The following is a 26,714-nucleotide window of genomic DNA, read 5'->3' on the forward strand; positions in this document are numbered from 1 at the left end:
TTGCCCTAGCTGCTTTGCTTGCTTTTCTAGCCTGGTTTACAAATGTGACCATTTTTACTGATCCTCATGGGATTTGATATGTTTTCAGAATCCCTTATCCATGTTGGATCACCCATTGATGCGTCCAAAATACACATCATATTTTCTAGTCATTTCATGAATATCTTTGATAATTATTGCTCGGCTAACTATTAATTAACTGTGATTTACACAATATGTGTTCCTTTTTGTTAAACCCATAGGAAAAAGGTAAGATTAAGCACAATCCAATCAGATAGATACGAAGATCTCACGAAAATGAAGTCAATAGTACCAGTCGCACCTCAATTGGACACTCTAGAAGGTTTGGAGGGGTGTGGTACTGTCCGGAGCGATCATACCGCTTGACTGTACTACCCTCTCTGGGTACATCTCGTCAAATCCAACAACTTTTGTAAAGGCGGCGAGGTAGAAATACTTCCAGAGAAGGCACAAAATCCTATCATAGCAGTTATTTAAAGACAACATCGATCCACATCAAGGGGGCGACCACATAAACATCTCAAGACACTGAAAGGCCACCGTAAGACCTAGTCACCACAATAGTTCATCCATTTCCCCTCCATTAGATCAATTGTAATAGGTCTCTACCTTCATTTCTCGGTGTAAACATTCGTTGCATCAAGGAAGTTATTCATCTTTGCTTGTAATTGTGTTCTTCATTTATTTGATGATAATATTCCCTATTAATATTATGAGTTTCATTTCTATTTCGATGAGCGAGTAGTCCCCTTATAGATAGAGGGCATTTATATCACCATTAGTGTAGATCGGGAGTAATCTTAACATAGTCTTTTCCTATGCAAATCCTTTTGTTTGTCTTTCATCATTTCTAGGTTTGTTTGGCCATAAATACAAGGATTGCATATAGAGTGAGGCAACAATTATGTGGGTGATCAAGTTGTAGATTGGGGCTCTGTGACAGAGACTATACCTGGCTACAACGAAGAAGTTCCACATGAGGTCAATGGTACAACCATGACACTTAAGACATTATTCCTGGATTTTCTCTTAATTAATAGATGTGTATGGCGATGGTGTCGCATACACTAAAGGATGATCGTTCTTTTCCAATGACCCACAAGGGACCGACAGGCGAGACGTGATTAGGGTGTGCCACCCATGTAACAAGCATATTTAATTCCTATAGTTACTCTTTATTTTATTTATTCCCTAACTTGTAGATCATTTCTCGATCCGTGCTACCAACTAACTACATGGTTCCAGTGTGTCCTATACCTTACTTTTAATCATGGTTGCCATTCTTGTTAATTTCAACATCATTTATTTCTCGCAATTAATTGTAGAATTATTATTTAGTATTTTATATTACAAATATTTAATCCCCTGCATTATAATCAAAGGATTCAGTGATTGCAGAGTTAGATTACATTGCAAGTTTGGTAGACCAACTGCTTCCTTGAAGGGTCGATATTTAAACATAAGGTCTCTCTAGGGATTTCGTGTTGCACGTTCTTCATAGTGATATTGGAAGAATAACCGATGATGTGTAACAAAAAAGAACCCATGCAACCTGTGCATACCATCCTCTCTGACGACGATAAATAGTGGTGACAACGACTGACGGTTTAGGGTTTCTTTGGCCTTCGGATCTGCATCCATCATCCTCCTTTCTTCAACCTCTTGCTAATGCACTATGTTTCTTCTTCGTTGCATTGCTAGCTACTCACTCCCCCACCCTACTCGCCGCCTCCACCTATGTCCGGCAGCTCTTCTGCAACCGGATCCACCGTCACACTAACTAATCCATTTTTCATCACCTTCTCCGCCGCCGGCATCGCCAACCAGCACCCACGCCCGGCAGCATCTCCGCTGACTCGCTGCCCTACCCGCCACCTGCCTGCTTCATTGGGCCCTGCCTGCCTCCCAAGATTCCCTCTCTTAGCTTGAAATACATGGAAACCTTACAGTCCCTAACCCCCCGATCTGAAACTCCGTCACCATTGAAGAAGACATCAACCGTGAAAAGACCAAAATTCAGTGGCCTGAAGAGTAGGAAAAGCGTAAAAATATAGTGAGCCTCTAGATTTGATCCGTAATAATCATCACATAATGCAACGGGGGCAAAGATTCATCAGCAACATGATAACATTTACATCATGGAAGGGAGAATAAAAGTAGTGGCATCTAAATTTACAAGAGGGTACTACTCAGTGTTCCATCGAATGGAGGAGTACGCTTGTTCTTGTTCCTTGGAAGATGAGCCATCGAATGGAGGAGTACGCTTGTTCTTGTTCCATCGAATGGACTACGCTTGTTCTTGTTCCTTGGATGGCCAAAAGTTCAAGAACGACAGCATGCAAAAGACAAAATCAAATGATGCCTGGTGTATGGCTTTTGAGTAATTCTGATGGACATCTTGTAATGAATGATTTGGTTTTGGTGATGAAAACCTAGGATCCTACCCTCTTATCGGAAAAAAAGATTCAGAGAGTTCACTGTTCTCAAGCTTTGCACATGAATCATTTTAGCACCAGCTGCGAGCCTCCGAAGCAGAGCCTTCGAAAACAACGTAATCATGCAAACGATAATGAAGATATCTCAAACCATGTGATTATGTAAGAACCACGGCGAAATGAACACGATGATGAGACACGCAATCAGCAGGTTGCAGAACGCCTGGCTCCTGCAGAAACCGCAGGCCTTGGGCGAGCCTCCGCCCTCCGCACCCGCCGTCTCGTGCCACTGCCGTATGAACTCCTTGCCGACGCCGCAGCTGCCGCTAATGTTCGCCGCGGTCTCGCCGCAGATCTCGCAACTCCTGCGAGATGGATAGCAAATTTTCAGGGACGGCATTTCGCCGGTGAAAATATCTTTTCCTTTAGAAAAAAAAAAACCAAGCCAGTGAAATCATCTTTCCTGGTCCTAACAGAGCAGTTGCATATTTGCCGGTATGGTTCGGTGATCATAAATTCAGTGTTAGAATATATGGGCTTAATCTATTATATTTGTATAATTTTAAATAAAGTTTAAAGATTTAATCATGTGAGGAAGATATGTTCCTTTAGTCCAATTTTACCGGTGGATGTGGATAGAGACCGATTTAAAAGGATTTCTCTCCTCCACCTACTTAGTATGTGTGGATGAGAGAATTAGAAGAACATGCGCGCTCGCTCGTCATAGCAAGACGGGGGCAGAGGGCGCGGGCGCACGACACCTGCATGAATGGTCCGCCGAAATCAGGTACAGTTGCTTACGTAGGTCCGACTTCCTTTTATGGTTTTATTTCTTTTTGTTACGTGGGCAAACGGATGTCAACCGCACGACTCTTCCTCTATATATATCTGTCAGCCGTCGTACAAAGGAGAGACGCAAGTTGCATATTCGTAATTAGGGTTTTGCCAATTTCTGTCTGCTGTGCCGTCGCACATAGACTACTCCATCCTGTTACGCTGGCATACACTGACAAACAGGAGAGGTCTTTAGAACTCGTCGCTCTTGGGATCCTGCATTAGGAGAGGGCGAATAAGGTTTTTAAGAAGCGTTCATCGCGACTACTCATTGATCTGCTTTGTCTACATCATCGTGTGTTACTTCGTCTATATTGCCACCATCACCGCCGTCTGCTACATCGAGATCAACTTCGACTACTTCATCTTCGTCATCACCTACTGCATCGATATCACTGGGGTTTCTACATCTCATGTCCCATCAGGTACGTACACTGCAATCCTACTCGAGTGTTTAATCAAGTGAACTAGTTGATATACTATTCAATTTAGTCGATATATTTCTCGAGTGAGCTAGTCAAGATCTTTCTCGAGTATCTAGTCGAGGCTGATTGGGATTGATCGAATTCTATTCGATTCTACTCGAATCTTGTAGGTGCTCGTCCGAGCTAATCGATAATTGATTATCTGCATCTATTCATATTCATGTTATATCAGAAATTGAATAAAATTAAATCTGAAAGTGCTATTATTTTCAATAATCCAAAAACCTTATTGTAGGCACTTTGATTTAACGATGGAAGGTTCTGTCGATGCACTGAGGCTGTATAAGTTTACCGGTATGCACTTTAAGAGATAGCAAGTCAAAGTCACTCTATGGCTTACAGCTATGAATTAATACTGAGTTGCGTCTGGTAGGCCTGAAGGAACTCTTTCCTCTGATGAGGAGAAGAAGTTTGAGGAAGCCAACACACTCTTTAAAGGATATGTTCTTAGCACTCTTACCAATCGTCTCTATGATGTATACATGCCCATTAAGGACACAAAGGAGTTATGGGACACACTTAATGCAAAATTTGGTATGTTAGATGCAGGCAGTGAATTGTGTATCATGGAGCAATATCATGACTACAAGATAATCAATAATCGATCAGCAGTCGAGCAGGCTCATGAGATTCAGTGTACTATAAAAGAACTCGAGCTCCTAAAGTGTACCTTACCCGATAAGTTTGTGGTTAGGGGTATCATTGCCAAATTGTCTCCCTCGTGGAGGAATTTTGCCACTGCTCTAAAACACAAGATATAAGAGATTTCTGTTGAGAGTCTGATAGCGTGTCTTGATGTTGAGGAGAAAGCTCGAGCTAATGATGTGCATAACAAAGGATGAGATGGAGAGTCTAGCGTAAATGTGGTGCAACAATCCTCTAATGAAAAGTACAAAGGGAAAAATAACAAGGTCAAATAAACTACCAACTTCAAGAAGAAGAAGATGAGCAAAGGTGATAAACCTTGCTTCGTGTACAGCAAGATTGGCCATTGGGTCAAAGATTGCCAAGACCGCAAAGGAAGAAAGGTTAATCAAGAGAAGAATACAAAGTCTGTTAATGTGACCATTGACAATACTAGAGATAGAACTAGTGGATATGGTAATTTAGCTATTGTTCTTTTAGTGAATTGGTCTACCAGTTGGTGGATTGATACTAGGGCTAATATACACGTGTGTGCTGACAATTCAATGTTCTTTTCTTATCAAGCCGCTCGAGATTTTTCTGTCTTAATGGGGAATGGGTCTCATGCTTCTGTTCGTGGTGTTGGCATGATAGATCTGAAGTTTACTTCAGGAAAGATCGTGCAGCTGAGGAATATGCAACATGTCCCTTCAATAAACAAGAATGTAGTTAGTGGTTTCCTTCTCTATAGAGACGAGTTTAAGATGGTACTTGAGTCCAATAAAGTAGTTATGTCAAAATATAGATTTTTTATTGGTAAAAGCTATGAGTGCGGAGGCTTATTCCGCTTTTCTCTTTCTGATTTCTGTAATAAATCTGTTAACCATATTTGTGCAATATTAACGGAGATGAGGCTAGTGTTTGACACTTATGGTTATGTCACATAAACTTTGGTTGTATGACTCGGCTTTACAGCTTGAATTTAATTTCAAATTTTTCCATTGTTAAAGGTTCTAAGTGCTAAAGTTGTGGATGTAATCTAAACATCCTCGTAAGCCTCACAAGACAGTCGAGGAGAGAAATTTGACAACATTAGAACTCATACATTCAGATCTTTGCTAGATGAATGGTGTGTTGACGAAGGGTGAAAAAAGATATTTCATGACTTTAATCGATGATGCATCTAGATTTTGTTATGCGTATTTGTTGAAATCGAAAGATGAGGCTCTAGAAGTTGAAAATCAATTGGAAAGAAAAATCAAAAGACTTAAATCGGATCGTGGTGGAGAGTACTTCTTGAGTGATTTCGACTTATTCTGTAAGGAACATGGAATTATTCATGAGAGAAGGTCTCCCTATTCGCCCCAATCAAACGGGGTAGCCGAGAGGAAGAACCACACCCTGTCTGACTTAGTTAATGCCATGTTAGACATTGCGGGTTTATCTAAAGCGTGGTGGGGAGAGACCTTGTTGACTTCGTGTCATATTCTAAATAGAGTTTCTACCAAGAATAAGGAGAAAACCCTATACGAAGAATGGAAAGGGAGAAAACAATTACTTTCTTATTTGAGCACTTGGAGATGCTTGGCGAAAATAAATGTACCAATAACTAAAAAGCACAAGTTGGGATCTAAGGCAATGAATTGTGTCTTTTTAGGATATACCCATCAGAGCATTGTCTATAGATTTTTAGTAGTTAAATTTGAGGTATCTAACATGCTAGTCAATACAATTATGGAGTCTAGAGATGTCACTTTTTTTGAGAGCATATTTTCAATGAAGAATATACATAACACTTCTAGTCAAACCTCTGAGATAATTTATTAACCTATCACACCACTCGAGTATCCTGAACAACCACTCGAGCTAGTTCATGAAGTGGATGGCAGTGAAGCTCCGAGAAGGAGTAGGAGACAAAGGACAATAAAATTCTTCGGTGATGATTTCACTGTGTACCTTGTGGATAACACTCCTAAGTTGATTTCAGAAGTATATGCATCTCCAGACGCAAACTACTGGAAGGAGGCTGTTCGGAGCAAGATGGATTCCATTCTTGCCAACAGGACTTAGGAAGTCACAGATCAACCTTATTGTTGTAAACCTGTAAGTTGCAAGTGAGTGTTCAAGAAGAAGCTTAGGCCTGATGGTACTATCGAAAAGTACAAGGCTCATCTTGTCGCCAAGAGTTATACCCAAAAGGAAGGTGAAGATTTTTTTGATACTTATTCACTTGTCGCTCGACTGACCACGATAAGAGTACTACTTTCCTTGTCTGTCTCCCATGGTCTTATCGTTAATCAGATAGATGTTAAAACAACTTTTCTTAATGGAAAGTTGTACGATGAAATCTATATAGATCAGCCTGATGAGTTTGTATTAGAAGGCCAGGAGGACAAGATATGTAAGTTGCTAAAATCTTTGTATGACCTCAAATAAGCCCCTAAGCAATGGCATGAGAAGTTCGATAGAACGTTAACATCTGCGGGCTTTGTTGTTAATGAAGCTGGTAGATGTATGTATTATCGCTATAGTGAGGATAAGGGAGTTATTCTGTGTCTGTATGTTGATGACATCTTGATTTTTGGAACACATATTGATGTGATTAACGAGGTCAAATTGTCTAGAAATTTCGATATGAAATATTTAGAAGATGCTAATGTGATCTTAAATATTAAGTTGATTAGAGGTGAGAATAGAATTACACTTTCGTAATCCTATTATGTGGAAAAGATCTTAAGCCACTTTGGCTATATGGACAACAAGATTGCTCCAACACCTTATGATCCTAGCTTAATACTTTGAAAGAATAAAACAATTGCTAGAGATCAACTGAGATACTCCCAGATAATCAGATCACTCATGTACCTAGCTAGTGCTACAAAACATGATATCTCATTTTCTATGAGAAAATTTAGCCGGAAGTAAACTCAGATGATGATCATTGGCATATACTTGATCGAGTTATGCGCTACTTGCTCAGTACTATGAATTTCGGACTTCACTACACTGGGTGCTCATCTGTACTAGAGGGTTATAGTGATTCAAATTGGATATCTGATATTGATGAGACGAGGCCACAAGTGGATATGTATTCACTTTTGACAGTGCTGTTGTTTTATGAAGGTCTTGCAAACAGACCATATTGACAAGGTCAACCATGAAAGCAGAACTCACAGCGTTAGACATAGCCACTGTTTAGACAGAGTGGCTATGTAAGCTCTTGATGGATTTGCTAGTGGTCGATAAATTGATATCGGCTATCCTAATGAACTATGATAACTAAATTGATATAGTCAAAGTAAATAGTTCTAAGGATAATATGAAATCCTCAAGACATGTAAAGAGAAGATTGAAATCTATCAGGATATTAAGAAACTCCGGAGTGATAGCGTTGGATTATATCCAAATGGCTAAAAACCTAGTAGATCAATTTACAAAGGGACTATAACAAAAATAGATAATGCATCGAAGGAGAGGGGTATGAGATCCATGAGAGTTATACAATAGTAGTAACCCAACCTATGTGATCAGAGATCCTGTGAATTAGAACTTGGGAAGAACAAGCTATTGATTAACTGAAGAAGAGTACCACACAACCCACTCGAGTAAAAATACAATACTCTCGAAATCTGTAAGGTAAGTTGGCTATTGTCTTAATGTGTTCTGATGGCTTTAGTTAGCGAAGGTGCTAACCTATAGGGTATTTTTGAAAGAACACACTTATATAAGCCTGATTGTTGGTCGCAGCCTATGAGACTTGGGTGATCTCTAATAAACTCATGAAGAGACCATAGAGTACGACTTATATGCTCCACCAGTGGTGTGACATCAAGTACCAGTTATGACCTTAAGTGAAACTTGTTTGCACAAGACTTGCAATTCAAGGCTTAATCTATTGTCCAAGTTGTAAATGAGTGTAGCTTGATATTCTAGATGAATATTTAACTTAACAGTCTCCACTGAAACATTGGTATATCAAACAATATTGAGAAAAAGGCAAATCTTCATGGGATTTTGAGATCTGGTGGGAGATGGTTAGAATATATGGGCTTAGCCCATTATATTTGTATAATTCCAAATAAATCTCAAAGGCCCAACTATATTAGAGAGGTATATTTTAGTCCCACCTTGGTAGTGGATGTGGATGGAGACTAACTTAAAAGGTCTCTCTCCTCCACCTACTTAGCATGTGTAGATTAGAGGACTAGAAAAACACACGCGCGCTCGCTAGTCGAGCCGGGCTGTGGCTGGGGTGGGAGCGGAGGGCGTGAGCGCATGACACCTGCGTGAATGGTTCGTCGAAATTGGGTTCAGTTGTTTACGCATGTACGACTTCCTTTTGCGGTTTATTCCTTTTTGCTATGTGGACAAACAGATGTGTCGGTCAAGACTCTGAGCATAGCAGTGTAACCGACTCTGATCGTGGTGCGTCTCAACCGCGCGACTCACCCTCTATATATCTACCAGCTGCCGTACAAGGAGAGACGCAAGTTGCATATTTGCAATTAGGATTGTGCCAATTTCTCTCTGTTGTGCCGTCGCACGTAGACTATTCCATCCCGCTACATCAGTATGCACCAACGAATGGGAGAGCAGGTCTTTGGAACCCGTTGCTCTTATGATCTTGCACCGGGAGAGGGCAAATAAGATTTTTGAGAAGCGCTCATCGTGACTGCTCATGATTTACTTCGTCTACATCATCGTATGTTACTTCATCTACATTGCCACCGTCATCACCATCTGCTACATCGAGATCAACTTTGACTATTTCATCTTCGTCAGCACCTACTGCATCGATATCACAGGGACTTCTGCATCTCACTTCGCCATCGAGTTCGTATACTGCAATCCTACTCGAGTGTTTTAGTCGATATACTACTCGAGTGTTTTAGTCGATATATTTTTCGAGTGAGCTAGTCAAGATTCTTCTCGAGTATCTAATCGAGGCTGATTGGGATTGGTCGAATTCTAATTGATTCTACTCGAATCTTACAGGGGCTCGTCCGATCTTATCGATAATTGATTATCTGCATCTATTCATATTCCTATTATATCAAAAATGAATTAAATTAAATTTGAAAGTACTATTATTTTCCACATTCGGTGACTAATCGATTCTACTCGAATCTTACAGGGGCTCGTCCGAGCTTGTCGATAATTGATTATCTGCATCTATTCATATTCATATTATATAAAAATTGAATTAAATTAAATTTAAAAGTACTACTATTTCCCACATTCGGCGAGTCGTTGTGACCATCATGCTCCAGTGCAATCCTTTCTGGCCTGATACTGTTTTCATAATTCTTTGCAAATAAGCTCTCTGGTTACTTTCTTATCCGTGTCCGGCCTACCTGTCCGTGATTGGTTCTAAGAATCAGATGTGTGATTTTCATTCATCCGCAAACGTAGTGGAACTAGTACGAAAAAACCGTTGGCCGCCATCATCTCATCCCACAGTGCTCCCAAGAAGGTATAGTCACATATTATTCCACCATGATTGCCTGGCTTTATTCCTTTCTTTTTTTCGTTTCAGCAGCAAGATTCCATTCCTATTCTATGATTGCCGTGACTCATGGTCATGTAGCGCGTAGGTCCTATGTTGTCAATCCCTAAAAATCCCAAGACCAGAGCCAAAAAAAATATATATATATATTCCAAGGGCTTCTTTAGAACACAGGTATTTCCTAGATATTTCATTAGAATTTTGTAGGAGACAGTACAATTTCACATAAATCCATCAAAATTCCTAGGCTCCAAATGGGTACTGAATGTTGGACCTGCCTATTTCACTTTCGTGTGACTTTTTTCTTTCCAAAATCATTCAATTTTTTTTAGCCATTGGATTAAAATCCAGCAGTATAGATCTAATTCTTAACCCTAAAAATTCACCCACGATGTCTCTCTCCAATCAGACTCCTCATTCGCGCCGCCAGACCCTCCCCATCTCTCCCAACTCCTATTATCTCACTGCCACCTCCTATTATCTCACTGGATTCTCCTCCAACGTTGGTGAGGCTCACCAACCGTCGCCCACCACAAAACAGCCCTTCTTTGTCATGATTTCATCTTCCTTATCTTCCTTTCTTGTTGCTAGGGAGCTCTTGTCATCCCCTTTCCACCCTCCATTCTCCACTCCAGATCCTCCACCGTTGCCCACATTCATGCTAACTAGGTGGTGCCAAACCGACGATTACTCACCACTGTGCGACCTTTCGCACCACCGGTCCTCCCACCACTGTGGTCGATGGCGCCCTGCCCACCACCGGTTTGGCCTTCCTCCACGGCATTCCCTCTAATCCCAAGGGTCACCAGCTCAGTGTGACCCCGAACTCTGAACCCTAACTCATCGATCCACCTGTAGGAGTTCACGGAGTTTGCTAGAGATGGAGTAGGAGGTGTCCAACACGGATTGTCACCGGTTGAAAGGTCAGTAATTTGAGTTTTCCCCTCCCCCAAAATTATCATTGATCTGTTAATTAGTAGTTCCCGTAAACCCATCCAACTAAAAAAATCAGGCCAAATCAGGTAAGGCTCGGGCCACTTGATGAATCTTACATGTAAAAATAGTTATAGTTATTGTTTCGGACCGGGCTCGGGTTGAGCCAAATTTTTTTGGATGAGCAATTGCTAAATAGGCCCAACCCAGCAAGGTTTCCGAGCCTGCTTTTTCGGGCTTTGTAAGACTAGGGTAGGGCCAGGTTCCGGGCTTTGGCTTGGGCCAGGTTTCGGGCTTGAGCTCAGACCGAGCCTATGAGAATATGGCAACTTGCAATCGCAAGGCAAGCTAGGAACTGAAGTTGAGAGGAATGAAAGCTTGCAGTACGTACCTGCTGCCGCAAACAGAGCACAACGCCTCCGCGCCTCCCCAGTGCGTCGCCGCCTGCTTACCACGGCAACCGCAACCGAGCCTCACCAGTCCTCCACTCACATGCGCCTCGGGCAGCTCCCTGCCCTCGTTCGCCAGATGGCAAATCACGCACTGCTGCTGCTCAGCCGCACAGTTTCGCCCTCGGTCAGGGACAACCATTCTCCTCCCCGGCTTTCCTCTCCGACGGTGATCACCATGCATGGCTTCTTCACCATCTTACCCCGGCTTGTCCAGTCCAGGTGAAGCTTCCTCAGCTCCTCCCATGCCGGGCGTGCGTGCCCTGCAAGAATCTTGGTTTCTTTGTTTTCGGAGCGAACGATTGAATGAGCAGATCTTTATCGCCTCAGTCGCGTTGGTCGAGGTTGGTATTGTTAGCGCACGTGTTCATGCTGGTGTACATGTCTTAGACTCTAGGATCGATCGTTTCCCCTTTTCCTAGTTGACTCTCTCTGTTAGTTACGGCCTAACGGCCCTTGTACGTGTACATGTACCCGATCACTTGATCAATATGATGTGTGTTGCATCCATCTTCTCTCCAACTCTCTACATGATATCCATCTTCTCTCCAACGATAAAGGACCACTGATACAATCAGAGTGGATATGAATGGATATCACTTATCATGTGTCCTATCCTATATTTTTTTAATCAAATACACATAAAAATAGTATAGGATAAGTTGGATAATCATTTGTCCTTTTGGTAGTTGTTCTGCAAGCTTTCGATTGAATAGATGGAAGGAAATTATCCACTTTGTATCCTACATAGCACATTAGGCAATAGGAGGGCTATTAGAGTGATCACCTTCTTAAGATAAAAACACAATATATAGACTTCCTCGTAACACTTGATATTCCAATACCTTTGGACAAACCACTCATCCCGTATCTATCCCGTCCACCGTCACTGCCGATCTGCCCTTCTTCTATGACGTTCCCTCTAAGATGGAGGTCTACTCAAGAGTTCGGTGTGTACCCCAAAACCTAACTCCTCGATCCAGCCACCAAACTTCATGAAGTTTGCCAAAGATGAAGTAGAAGGTGTTTAACACGAATATCTCATTGGTCCAAAGGTCAATAATTCGACTGAACACCCTCCCCGAGAAATACAACTCATGTCCTTGTGTACGCACGGTCTATTTCGACCATCCATTCTTTTCACCTGATACTTATTCATTCGTTGATTCTGTTACCTACCTCTTTAACATAAATCTTAGTGTAAATAAATAGTTCTGATAAACCATACGTTCACATGCTCTAATAGAATTTTCATATCCTCTCACCCAAATCACTCCAATGGGATCACACACTTCCTAACCCGGTAGCAAAAATCAATCGATTGGCTCGTGTAAGGACTAAGGAGAAAGGAGTAGTTGCAACTGCAAACCACGAACTGAAGTTGAGAGGAATCAAAGCGTGCCTGCTGCCGCGGATGGAGAACCACGCCTCGGCGCAGCGCTGGTGCGCCGCCGCCAGCTCGCCGCGGCAGCCGCAGCCGAGCCTCACCAGCCGCCCGCTCAGCCGCTCGGGCACCTCGCCGTCGCCATCCCCGTCCCCCAGGTGGCAGATCCTGCACCCGGGCTCCTCCTGCTGCTCCTCAGCCGCGCACTCGTCGACGACGTCGACCACCACGTGCGCGGCTTCGCCCCCAGCCTTGGCCAGCCCTTCTCCTCCCCCGCTGGCCTCTCCGGCGGCGATCACCATGTCCGCCTCACAATCTCACGCCGGCACGCCAAGGCCAAGCCTCTTCATCTCCTCCTCCCATGTCCGGCGCGCGTGCTCCGAAAGAATATTTGGTTTATTGGTTCTCGAAATCGAGGGAACGAAGCGATGCTTATCGCCTCGATCGGTGCAGCGAACGGGGCGAGGCGGGTTGACCCGCGACAGCGAGAGGGCCGCGTGGGTCGAGGTGGACGCGATGCCGAGGCGGGCGCGTGACGGCAAGTCGCTATATATAAACGACCACGACGAGGAGGAGGTGTGCGCGGAGATGACGGCGCGATGGGGACCTGCGCGCCATGGCTACGTGTCGGGACAAGATCATTCGACGTTGACTCCACACGGTACTACAATCATTGTGCACATATGCTTTTGCAGTGTTTAGCTTCGCAACTGTTTCTTACAAAAATTGAATCGTTTCGGGTGAAATTTATATAAGATCCTGCATTCCAAACATGCCTGTAGCCTCAGACAACCTCGGATCAGAAATACAATGGCACAAACTTGGCCAGGCGTTGTAGGAAGGCAAGAACAAACTTTTGGGTACTGCAGCTCTGCCGCCTGTGTTTTATCTTCATGGCCAGGTCTGGGATCTGGAAAGTAAAGGATCCGGGAATTTTATCCCAGGTTCCGAATGCAATGGGGGCAAAAGAATGATCAGCAGCATGGTAATATTTACATCGCGGAGAGGAACAAAACAGGGGCACCTAAACTACGTCAGGATACTACTCGGTTACAATTGGGCAAAAAAAGAAAAAGAAAACTCATGTCACATTGTCATGGCCTAACATTGTGGAGCTTTGATCTAGGCCGTGGCGCGTCGTACCAGCCCACCAGATATTCCCAGCGTACTGCCAAGCATTCACAGCAGGCGTCCATTCTTGTCTGATAATTTATACACTTCTTTTTTCTGGTGACGGGACCATCTGACGGCTTCATCTAAATTATACCCTTCAACTTTAGCTCCCACCAAGCAAAAAAATGAGGCCAGCTTGGCGTCGAACATGTTCCGGTAAAAGCCTGTTGATGAGGTCTAGTTAAGCATTTGCTAGCTGCAAAAGGAAATGCGGAACCAATAAGCATAATGGTATGACGAGTTCAGACGTAACTGTTTCAAATTGGCAAATGGACACCCTAGTTTGATGAAGCAGCAATAGTTACAGCTTTTAACAGCCTAAGCTTTCTCTTATTCACTTACCTCATGCTTGAAGTTGAATAGAGGTGGGAATGGGCGTCAATTTGGCAGGCGTGCATTGGGCACCCGTAGCTCATCAAAGAAAGGATGTGCACAGGCATCAAGCTGCAATCAAATAATCAATTCCATAAGTACATTTATAACTTGAATCCTGCTTTGTCCTCTAGCTCTAGCAATGAGCCAATAGTGCTAAACGAAGATTAAATGTTCTGGACTAATATGTAGTTTTGGACTACTGATGATCATAATTACATATCCACAATACTTGGCACCGACGAAAGTTATAGAAGACTGGTATTGACCAATCTACTTTTGAAAAAACAAAAACTACTCTGGAAAACACTTATAACATGACTGATGACACTAGTAAGTCTTGGTAATGCACTACACCACAGTCGTACACCAATACGATTTGAATAGCTATGTCTGACTGCCCCACCAAGATATTCTTATTTATATTTTTCTTATTATTCTACTACTTACTGCAAGTTGCCAAAAGTAATCTAAAAGGGTAATTAGCTAACAAATATTCACAGCAGTGCAATGGAGACTCGGTGAATACTGAAGTAGACGCGAAGCAAGATCTATGGCTTCAGGAGGCATTCTCTTATGGAAAACCTGAGAAAAAGTTAGAGCAATCAGTAGGTGCAATAATCATTCAAATTTAGCATCATGTATATATGCTTTTGATTTAGCATCTAGCTTACAGGAAAAACACAAAAATATTAACAGCACTGGAATTATCATAATTAATAAGAAATTACGGATATAGCAAAAAAATGTTAATTGATCGGATGACTATGTTTATAAAGATGTTACATATGAATGGGCATATTTTTTCATAAGATAATATGCCTACCTTGTGCCAAGGGCGGGCCTTTATCTGTGGAAATTTAAATTCTGTATAGTTCGGGTTCATGCATCGTATTTCCTCACGGGTGGGCGTATCAAGAACCTGCAAGAACATCACATCAGGTTAGGAGAATTTCATGGCAGAAGCAAAAGGATAACCAAATGGAATGTGTGCAGTACCTTGATTATCTCTACAAGCTGATTGACTGCACTCTCGCCTGGGAACAATGGCTGCAAAAATACATGCAAGATAATCAAAATAATAACAGTGGCACCATGGTTAAGCAAAGAAACCTAAAAGCTTCCAAATCTGCAAAACAAATAAAGAAACCAACCTGACCAAGAAGAAGCTCAGCAAGAACACATCCAGCTGACCGTATATCTATTGATGTAGTATATTCAGTTGCACCAAATATGAGCTCTGGATCGCGGTAGTAGTGTGAGCATATGTAAGATATATTTGGCTCACCAGCAACCTGTAGTAGAATAGTACAAGGATATGAATATTAGGCAGGTAAAGAAAGGTGATAGTTGGAGAGAAAGGACAAAAGTTTGCTCAAATGAGGTTAAGATAGGCAACTCTGCATTTGATTAAAGCAAGCATTGCCAAACCCTTCTATCAAGCATTCAAGAAGATCAGCAACATAGAATTAATAGCATCTATTCAAGTCCACTTAAAGAGGTCAAGGTGACAAAAAGCGCATACCATTTTGCAAATAGATCGACTATAAAATTAAGCAAATATATCCTAGTGACTAGTTTCAATATTAAGCATTTTTTTCTTGGAATGATTAACTAACACCTAACAGAGTTCTAAAGTCACATTACAAAGGTAAGAAAGATCCAGAAACAGCCCAAACCATAATTACCAAATCTAGATCAACAACATGACTAGTCTACAGCAAGAGTGTTCTGAAGTGGGACACTCGTATATGTCAAAGTGGTATACACACATATCTATAATATTTATACAAGTAATACCCACTAAATGCAATTATCTCTGTAACAAGTTCTCAAGGTTGCATAGGATTTCTACAGTCCATTCTTATACCTACGTAACATTATAATGTTTTCTCCTAATAGTTTCAATCTTCATAATGCGATAACTAAGAAGCACGTGCCATTTGGTTCTGTTGCGCTTATTTGCATATTTTGGCACCACATCAATCCATAGTTAGTTACTACTATTTTATCTAAGAATAGAATAGACAGGTCAGAGACACATTATCTCTTTTATTTGTGGTTGACACCTTTATTCTACGATTTTCCTATGTGCTTTGATCAAATATCTGATTGTTACCTTCATGCTGAATTGGTCTAAAAAAGAACTTTATGCAGAATTCATGTTCTCTATCCCCTACCTCATTAACATCTCCTTCATTCATCCATCATTCTTCTAAAGTTACTCCCCAGATTCCAGCAGCAACGCGCGGGCAATTCACCTAGTGTATTACTATAACTCTATGCCCCTACCTTATTAATATTTCCTTCATTCATTAATTATTTTGAAGTTATGCTAATCTCATACGAATCATAATGCAAAATCTAGCTCAACAACATGACTAGTGTACAGCAAGGATGTTCTGAAGTGGGACAGCCGTACATGTATATTACTATATCTCAAAGTGGTATACACATATATGTGTTACTATATCTCAAAGTAGTACACACACATATGTATTACTACAACTTAAAGTGGTATACACACAGATCAATTACTATATCTCCTATTCATCCCTCTTGCTGCCACGCATCCTAAAAAGCTTCAAAAAGACCTTAAAAAGATGCTAGAAATAAAAAGTAAGTCTCTTGTTGGTCTGTTTGGTACCACAACTCTGAATTAGGATACTCCCCCTTTTATTTTCTTTTTTTTTACTTACTTCAGTTCTGGCATCTATTTAAGCATTTTAGGCTGGGTTTGCATGAGGGAAGTGTTGCATATTCCCTCCATAGTAGATTACAGAAACTATTTGTCAGATATCACAACTAAAATCATTGTCCACACAGCAATGTTCTCTTCAGTATGTATGCGATATATGTCGGAGTACGAAATAATGCATTTGTTGAATCCAGAAAAAAAAACATTGTAAGCTTAATGCAGCCAATAGAAACATAATGAAATGCTCAAAGCTTTAGACCAGTACAGAGTTGCACCGGAAGAAATCGAGCATCAAGCGTTTCTAGATCCAGCACATATTACTTCTCCATGATTAAATATTTCTAATAATTTTCTACAAATGAGAAAACATACAAATCATTCATACATGATTAAAAAAGAAACTGCAGTCAAGAAATGAATCACACAATGTAGGGGACATGGTGATTACCTTCCCGCAACCTTCATGAGGGCACACAAAGTTCTTTTCTCCTGTATGAATAAGAAAATGCCTCTTCAACTTAGAGCTATCTAAAAACTTCTGCAAAATCAGACTCAACAAGAACATTAGCTAAGCAACTCAGATAGGACAATGTCATTGTAATCTGAAAACTACTCTATGATGTCGGTGAGAATGATAGATAACACCTTGCCACAATTCTCACAGTGACAGATATATTGCCTCTCATGGACATGAGCATGCTTCCTAAGAGCCCCTGCATCAATAAAATTTTTCCCACATCCTTCATAGCTGCACAGGAAGAGAACCTCGGTGTTCGCTTCAGGCTTTGCAGATTCTGTGCCCCTTGTTCCTTGTCCTTGGCTTTCAGAGCAGCCAACCTATCCTCTCTGTGGTATACACACATATGTATTACTATAAATTAAAGTGGGATACCCATACCCAACGACCTAAATTATCTTGTGCTTCTCCAAAATCATGAGCTTGCCTCTTAGGAGATAATCCTTTTGATGCACTGACAGAGGACTACATTCGCAGCAACTTTTTGGTTATAACAGAGGGCGAACAATCTACCAGATGAACTAGGATGCATATCATCAACATCAGATCCTTTCTTTTCTGTAGATTCATCGACACATTGATTTCTTAGTCTGCAATGACTAGCAATGCTATTGTCTCTATAATCTTTAACAGTCAAATCATGACTAGATGCAGAAGCAGATAGTTTTTTCTTATCATCAAGGAGAAATTTTTGTCTAACAACTTTCTTTTTCATGTATTTCTCCAATCAGGAAAAGTAAAAAAACTTATGTCAGTTATTTTCAAGTATTCTAATCTCATATGGCCAAATCTAGCTCAACAACATGACTATTGTACAGCAAGAATGTTCTGAAGTGGGACAGCCGTACGTGTATTACTATATCTCAAAGTGGTATACCCGCATATTTATTACTATAACTCAAACTTGAAGTGGTATACCCTTCTATTTATTACTATAACTTTCGTGGGAAGTCAACATACCAGAACTTTTGCGCTTCCAACGTCGCAAAGCTTGACTTGATGGGTGAGAGGATCAACCTGTATTTGCATGCAACATGAAACAGTTCAGAGCCAACTATCAAAGGCCATGCATGATACACACCAATATTCATCAATACATACCAAAACATTTTGTGGCTTCAAATCCCTATGACAAACTCCCGGAACAGTATGAATGTAAGCCAGCACCCTAAATAGCTGTCACGATGCAAAATAGATTAAGAGGAGTGTACAAAATCAGCCAGGCATTTCACAGGCATTGATTCGCAATCATAATTCACAAACCTGATACATGTAAAGCTTGACATAGATAAGCGGCATCTGTTGATTGGCATTGCTGCAGTGCTTGAGCACCCGGTACAACGTTTCAGGGACATACTCCGTGACAAGGTTGAGGAATAGCTTATCCCTACTTGTGGTTGAGAAGAAGCAGTGCCTCAGGGAGATGACATTGAGCACATAAGCTGCAGTTCACGGTTCTTGTACTGTCGGTCCTGCAATACCTTCTTGATTGCCACCGTCTCTCCAGTTTCCAAGCACTTAGCCTACATATGAGACCAATTCACTGAGCATCCAACCAAGTACTTGGTGACACCAAAAGAAGAGACAACTAATGACTTACTAAATGATCAATCACCTGAAAGACGATACCAAATGTGCCAGTGCCAATGACTCGCTCTGCCATGTAGCTAATCGTCTGCGGGTAGGACACAAATTAACAACATATTACCAAAAAAGGCATTTTAATTAAACCAATCGAAATTTCCCCTAAAATCCACAAAAATGAGCACCAAACAGGCCATATTTGAACGACAACTCTGGAGCACACATTAGGTACATAAGAATCAAACAAGTTAGCACCGCAAAACTTAGTTACCATCATCCCGAAAAGTATTTAGCTGCCCAAACTAGAACGAAGAGATTCTAGAAAAATTAGATAACTAATATACGAAACTACCCGGGACTCTCAAAGTCAATGGTTTTCCATCACCGAGCCACTACACGGAGCTACAAAAGTGTGTACAACAACAGAGCACCAAAACAAAAAGAAAAAAAAAGTGCAACACACAATACTATTGACATGTGTATCTCCCTAAACCAAGAACCGTCCGTCAGTTTCAAGCCAAAAAAAATCACTACCAAAAGCAGCATGTCATTTCACCCCGAAATGGAAATTGAAACCGACAAGGGATGGTCAGGTACTCAGCACACCAGCTTCGGCTCTCCATTCTTGCCGCCGATGGTGGTGGAGATGATGTGCCCGGTCACCGCGTCGTTCCCATCCCCCTCCTGCTGCTTCTTCTCCACAACCCCAACGAAGAAAGCAGCACAACATTAGCTCCAAGCAAACCCGAAGTACCAATCAAGAAACATTACCCAACACCACCCGAAGCATCCCCATCTCAAGATCAGCCAAGATCCGGACGCCGGCGGTTACCTTCTCGCAGGTGGCGGCGACAGCGGCCGGGGGCTGTGCGCCGAGCAGCATCGGTTCCGGCGGAGGCGCCGGGTACTCCGTGTGGCTAGTGTGTCCGCGGAAGTAGACGAGGTGGGCGCAGACACTCACCAGCACCTGGTCTTCCTCCTCCTCTCTGGCTTCTGCTGTGACGGGTGGTGGGTTTGACCAGGGAATGGAGGGTGGCGTTGGCGCAGAAGGGCAAGGTGGAGAACTGGAGATGGTGAGTGCCGGAGGGAAGGGATCATCTGTAGTCGTTGGATTCCAGTCTCCAGAGATGGACTTCTGAAGTCAGGTGACTTCAAATCTACGTGGATGGTTGAATTCTATAGATAGGACTTTATACTACAATGTAATATAAATAGTAAAAGTGGCGTAGTGAACTAAACGAAATGCTACAGTAATGTTACGATAACTTTTGATACAGTATTTAAAACCACGGTGCGATTCACCATCTCATATGTTACTGTTTCTCTCTGACTTTATCATGATGAAGTCATAGAATTTCGATCGATTCATGTGGATCACTGTAGAATCTTCTAGAAGCAAGCTAGGCTACCTTCTGGCTAGCTCTGCCATCTTAGAAATAGGTCAACTCTAGTCAGTTGAATCTTGCTAAAAGGTCTCATATCTTTTCAATATCACCAGAACTTGATTTTACTTGTCATTTTTAATTGTTAGATATTAGCTTCTCAGAAATTCATTCTTCTAAACAGGAGGTCTAGAGTCACCTTCCTCTAGTTAGTTATTATACACATTTGTACATCTATTCTTACTGGGTTTTAGGCTACTGCGAAATGAGGCTATTCCCCCTCGACTACCTAGCTCAAGCTAAAAGAGCGTCGGCTGTAGTGGTGTTGTTTGAGTAAAGAGTGGTTAGCTGCTGCAATGTAGACAACTGGTGGATTAGTGGGGAGGTGGATTAGATTAGTGGTAAGCTAACGGAGAATGTGTCTGAGGCACATAACCTTGTGTGACATACTGCAGTAGTATAGCAAAGCCTTCATCGAATGAATTATTTTTCGTGTCTGAATGATGTGGCTAGAAAATAGTGAAATAGTATAGAGGAAATTAAGAGGAGGAGTAGGACGCACCTAGCTTTTCTTTTCAGATTTGTGAGATCTCATGTGGCTGAGATCTTGCAAATCTTATAGTCACCTAAATTTGAACTACCTTTAAGGGCTAGGGTTAGGGATTTGCGGTGGGGATTTAGGGTTTAGGGTGGGAATTACCTTGGTCTAACGTCTTTAGAGGGATGGCCAGGGAGGACAGTGGGAGGCGAAATGGCGAGGTGGCGGTGAAGATCGGTTGGGGTGTCGTGCTTGTAGTGGTTAGAGATTTCAACAGTTGAGGGAGGTGGCTCCGACAGCAACTGAGTCGAAGAAGAAGAGGTCGCACCAGAGAGGAGGCATGCTAGGGGATGGAGGTGGAGCATCAGTGAGCTTTATGGCGCCAATGTGGCGGAGGGAGGCATGCACGTGGGGTTACAGGTGGCGACGTCGGGCTCATGTGGGAGGAGAGAGATATGGGTGCGTCTTGCCATGGCTTTGTGCGTTATGGCAAGCGCAATAGAGGGAGAGGGGTACGTGTATAATTGAGGCCAACTCTGTCTGGCATCCACCTGTCTCGTCTGGATCACCGTCCAGCGTCCGCCTCGACCTCTCTTGCCTAGATCTCTCAAGTCAGTTGCCGCTCGTGCTCGATGCAGATCCAGTGGGTGGAAGGAAAAGTTGGCAGCGCGTGCGGGGAGACAGATGCACAGAGAGCAGGTGGCACGGGGAGGGCAGAGGGACCAGGCAGATGCGGAGGGACTAGCGGTGCGGGGAGGGCGGAGGGAGCATGCATATGCGGAGTGAAGGTTAGGGTAAGTAGAACGGTGATTAGGATGGCTTATATGGGCTGAATTAGTGGGCTGGGCTAACTGGTAACCTATTTTATTTGTGTATTCTCTTTTTCTTTCTTTCCGTTTTATATATATTTTTAGAGATAATGTGTATTAGGAAAAAGTATTGAAATGTATATATTTGTCATGCCGATGTGTGTATGGTGTCACCATGTTGCACGCTATATGTACTATAAAGTTGTGAAGGTGGTGGGTCGTCGTGCCTTGCCACGTCACAGTAACAGCTATATGGTTATATTATGGAATTTGTACAACAACTTTTTTAACCTATAGTATGATAAACTTACGTGTATATATTTGTCTTTAAAATACTGTTGTAGTAGTATTATACTTTTAGCATACGATATAGTACAAACTGATGATGAAGAATGTACTTTACAGAGATGTTTGTGCCCAGAACACTTGTACATATTCAAAATGTGTGTCAGACACAACATTCCGCGCTAACATGCATAAAGAAATTTGTGTGACTGAGGAATTGTGGACAAGATATTTAAGACACGTCCATTTTCAAGAAGTTTGTATGCTCAGATAGTCAAAACACATGGCAAGTATAGGATCTTTGATATGGAGTGAACACGATCTAAAACGGGAGTTTCTATACAACGGTCTTCCCCCTCCCACCCTCCCTTCGTACTTTTTTTGACCAGATTCGTGCCTAGCGGATCGCCGATGCCGTTGGGTCGTCCTCTCCTTAGTCACTCATTCTCTTAGTCCATCTCTAGCTATATTCTCTTTATTTTGTTTCCTTTCCGATTCCCTTCCCCGTTCCCATTCCTTTTATTTTCTCTCATCTCTAACAATTTCTCTTCGAGAGGAATTGTGAAGGAAAAGAAGAGAGAATTATATCCTGAAGGGAATGATCCTAGAAATCTCGTCGTGAAAGGAAACCGTTAGAGCGCTGAAGGGAATGAGAATACCTTCACGACAAGAATCTCATCTGTGAAGGAAAGCTATTTAGCGTGACCTTAGGACAAAAAAGAAAGGGGAGGAAAGAGGCGATGAGGAAAAAGGAAATGAAAGAAGGGCGTGCTAGGAGCAACATGTCATGGGCGACCTTTCCCTTTTTTTTATTAGAAACTATTCTCTCGGTTGGTTCACAGCGCACACGTGCTTTATAGGAGTTCTGATCTAAAACCACCATAGCCCCAAAGTCCAAACGCCTAGTGCAAAAATTTTGTGCACCCTGCATGCCCTCCTAGCATCTGCAGCAACTCTAACCTTCGTCATGTGAGAGAGATGGCAATTGGTAAGGAGGCAATTTGTCGTGGCATGGCAGGCTGGTGGTCAAACAGGGGAAATAAATTCTACAGTGGTACGCTTCTTCTTGGTGTAGCAACATCTAAATGATCAGTACTTATGCTGGGTAAACCACTGCCTCCTGAAGAGGAACCTTTTATGTGATTGGTTTAGCGGTCATTATTTAGGCCATTTGGATAATGAGAAATAGAATAGTATTCGATAAAAAATCAGTTAGAATTTCTATTGAGATTGTGTGTTGTGCGTGTTCTTTCCTTCAATACTGGACATGTCTTCTTGATGGTCAACACAAAGACACGCTAGTGGCTGGAGTGCAGGCGCTGCAGGAGACGGCGCTACTCTTCTACCCCAAGAAGCAAAATGATGATACTTCAACCGGTGCAATCGTCGAGATCGTCTAGCGGGTGTTTAGATATTTGCCGGTCTTTTGAAACTACAGTCAGGTGTGTTGTCACCTGGGGTGTATTAACGTATATCGATAGCAGTAGGTGTGGTGATAGACGCTTGGTTGGTTGTTTTGATGTGCCTGTTAGTTGGTCTCGGTGGTAGTATTTGCTAGGGGACAGTCCTCAGTACTGCTTTTGGTATTCAAATTTGCCCGTTAGTGAGTTTTGCTGTAAATATTTTGAGCCGGTATGTAAAATTGGTTGTAATTTCGTTGCCTTTGAGTAATGAAATTCGGGGATAACCCGTTGTGAAAAAAAAAAGCAACAAAATAACTACCACTTGTTTTTAATATGAATGTTAAAACGGTGGATCGTATCTAAATAGAAATTATTTTGCATGCTTATTATTTAACACATATAATTAATATTGGATGTATCCTACTATCACTTTAAAATCCATATTAAAGATAAGTGATCATCATCTGAATAATGCTGAATGAGAATTCATCTGTATAAATTTATTTCCTCAGAGCATCTCCAACCGATTCTCTAAATCTCACTCCCTATATCTTCATATAGAGAGCCTCTCCAAAAGATTCCTTCTCCATTTCTCTACGTGCTCCAACCGACTCCTTAAATCCCTCTCCCTAAATTTCACTCACATATATTTTATTAGTATCCTATAAATAAAAAATATTTAAAATGGCTATATTTTCAACTGCTAAATTTTGTATATATTTGAATTTTGTTTGAATAAAAATTAAATTAAAAGAATAATATCACATGAAATAATAAAAATGCATATAAATAGGACATTAAAAAGGAACTCACTTTTTCACCATATAACCTAGGGCTAGAAATAATTTTAAAAATTAATCCATCACATAAAAAGAATATTAGTGAATGTTTTCAGATTTTTGGGAATTTATTTGAGGCCCAAACAATTGTTACAATTTATAAAAGTAGTTTTTTTTGGAGAATTTTAGTTTAAATTATACAAAGGTTTTTTGGGTGAATTTAGTTAAAATGGGTTACACATAGATTATGGAACAAGTAAAAAAAGTTTTAGGATTTTTGGAGCAAAAAAAACATTGTTTTGAATAGAGAAGATGAGTAGAAAAATTCGAGTAATGGTGAGCCACACTGAGCGTATAGCGAGAGCATAAATATAGCGAGCCGCACTAAGGGTGTGTTTGGTTGCTCGAACGTCCTCAGCTTGGCTCGTATGGCTCATGCAGGCTGAGTTGAGACAGGCTGAGGAAACGTAGTAGGGTCTGTTTGGTTGGCTGTATGTGCTCAGTCTAGCTAAGAAGAGATTATGTTTGGTTGCCTGTATGAGTATATGTTACATGAGATTGAAATAAAAAATAAGTATTAATATGATGTTTATTTAACATAAATACACTCTATAGTACTTAATTTATCATATTAAATTTTAATCTAATTTAAAAGATATTAATATGAGTTAATGTTCACTAATTATTCATCATTAACGTTAATCTGCTGCATCCCGCCGGCCAGGCCCGGGAGAAACGGCCGAATCCGGCGTTTCCCGCCGGCCTGGCTGGGCAGATGCATTTGCACCGGCGGGTGCAGCGCTTCCGACCGGTGCAGGCATCCAAACAACAGAGCAGAGCGGACGGCTGCATCCGTCAATGCATGCACGAGCGGAGCAGGGAATCCAAACACACCCTAAGCGGATAGCGAGCACACAAATATAGCTAGCCAGTTGAAGAGCCAGTTGAAGGATGTTTTTTTTACCGATCTCTCAAACTGGCATTCCAAAAGCACCCCTAGAGCCAGGCACTAGAGGTGGAAATGAAATGGATGGTAGGAAATCCGAATTATTCAATTTCGTATCTGTTAAAATACGAATATGGATATCCGTATCCATATTTGTTTTTGAAATGGATACTAAAATGGATATATCCGAATTCGTTTTCGAGATTCGGATTTAAATGTGGATATCCGAATTCGAGATATATCCGATTCGTATCCGTATCCGCCAACCAGGGAACCAAATTTTACTAAAGTTTTAGAAATTTCAGATATGAACAAAATTCCAACCCAATCAAATTGGATCAAATTTCAGTCAAATTTCATCAAATTTCAGTTAAATTTGATCAAAAATTTAAATTTTCAACATGAATTTTGAACAAAATTTCTAAAATTCCGGCCCAATCAAATTAGAACAAATTTCAGTCAATTTTTTTCAAAAATTTAAATTTCCAACCTGAATTTCGAAGATCGAGTAGATATCCGAATGCGGATTCGTATTCGAACTATCCGATTTGTATTCGTATTTAAGGATATTCAGATTCGTATTCGTATTCGAATTAAAATATAGTAAATCGTACTATCCAAATTCAATTCCATGCATATTCAATCCGTTTCATCTCTACCGGGCACTGTGCCTTCCTCCCGATCTGGCGGCTACTTCTGCCATTAATTAATGTGTTGTGCTCCCTCTCTCACATGCGTCTTACCTGTAGGACTGAAGGTTATTTGGCCTGCGCCAGCCCGCGGGGTGTTTTGTCCAAAACTTCCCATCTTCTCTGCATCACTCGGATGGCTATTTGGCTACCACCTGATGGTCCTGCACCCAGATACAGCTAAGATCACAATGTGCATCTTGCAGGAGAGGTCAAATATCAGAAATAAATCCATGTGCCATGTGCGAGTTTTGAACAAAAGCTGGACCATGCAAGACCATCTATTTGATTTTTGGTTGTTACTGGAGGTAGGGAGTGAGCAATCATATTTCGGCCAAATTTGGCACCAAAAGTTAACCGCCATTTGGCAGGGATTTTATGGGCGTAAACAAATTTTAGGGGCTACAGCCACGCAAATCTAAGTCGTGGCCCAGTCTTTGACCAAATTTTAAGAGCTCTACAATTGTCATGCATATATTTTGAAATAAGGATTACTAAGTACTAACGAATTTGTTATTCAGATACTTCATTATGCTGCATTTTTGCCATTGGTTTGAATTGGTATGGCACGTGTGCCACCTAAAAAGTACCAAGGGGCTATTTGGTTAGGGAGGAAAGAGAGAAGCTAAATTTTGATGGTGTTATGAAAATTTGGTCTTCATTTAGTTTGAGGCCAAACTTTAGTCATGTCAAAAAAAATTTGGTCAGCCAAAATTTTTCTATAACGTTTCTAGGCAAATCTTGAGCGGCCAAATCATCCGCCAAAATTTTTGATCAGCCAAATTTTAGCTTAGTCTCAAACCAAACGCTATTTTGACGACCAAAATTTGACACTGCTCTGATTTGGCATCTGGCCAAATTTTGGCTT

General features: G+C 41.5%; 1 protein-coding gene and 1 pseudogene across 2 annotated transcripts; both read right to left on the reverse strand.

Annotated features, from left to right (window-relative positions):
• Window positions 1-2,070: 2,070 nt before the first annotated feature.
• On the reverse strand, window positions 2,071-13,198 carry LOC133884322 (uncharacterized). 2 transcript variants are annotated; one of them, XM_062323679.1, is made up of 2 exons: window positions 12,690-13,198; window positions 2,071-2,821 (listed from the first exon to the last, which is right to left on the reverse strand). In XM_062323679.1, the coding sequence occupies exons 1-2, from the start codon at window positions 12,971-12,973 to the stop codon at window positions 2,602-2,604; spliced, it is 504 nt and encodes a 167-aa protein (XP_062179663.1). In that variant the 5' UTR covers window positions 12,974-13,198; the 3' UTR covers window positions 2,071-2,601. The 2 variants fall into 2 exon arrangements, with proteins under 2 accessions (XP_062179663.1, XP_062179664.1); XM_062323680.1 differs by lacking the exon at window positions 12,690-13,198 and adding an exon at window positions 11,230-12,682.
• A 327-nt stretch (window positions 13,199-13,525) lies between these two features.
• LOC133884323 (shaggy-related protein kinase GSK2-like) lies at window positions 13,526-20,037 on the reverse strand (annotated as a pseudogene).
• Between the last annotated feature and the right edge of the window lie 6,677 nt (window positions 20,038-26,714).

The sequence above is a fragment of the Phragmites australis genome, chromosome 11 (genome assembly GCF_958298935.1).
Source record: "Phragmites australis chromosome 11, lpPhrAust1.1, whole genome shotgun sequence".
Classification (NCBI taxonomy): Eukaryota; Viridiplantae; Streptophyta; class Magnoliopsida; order Poales; family Poaceae; genus Phragmites; species Phragmites australis.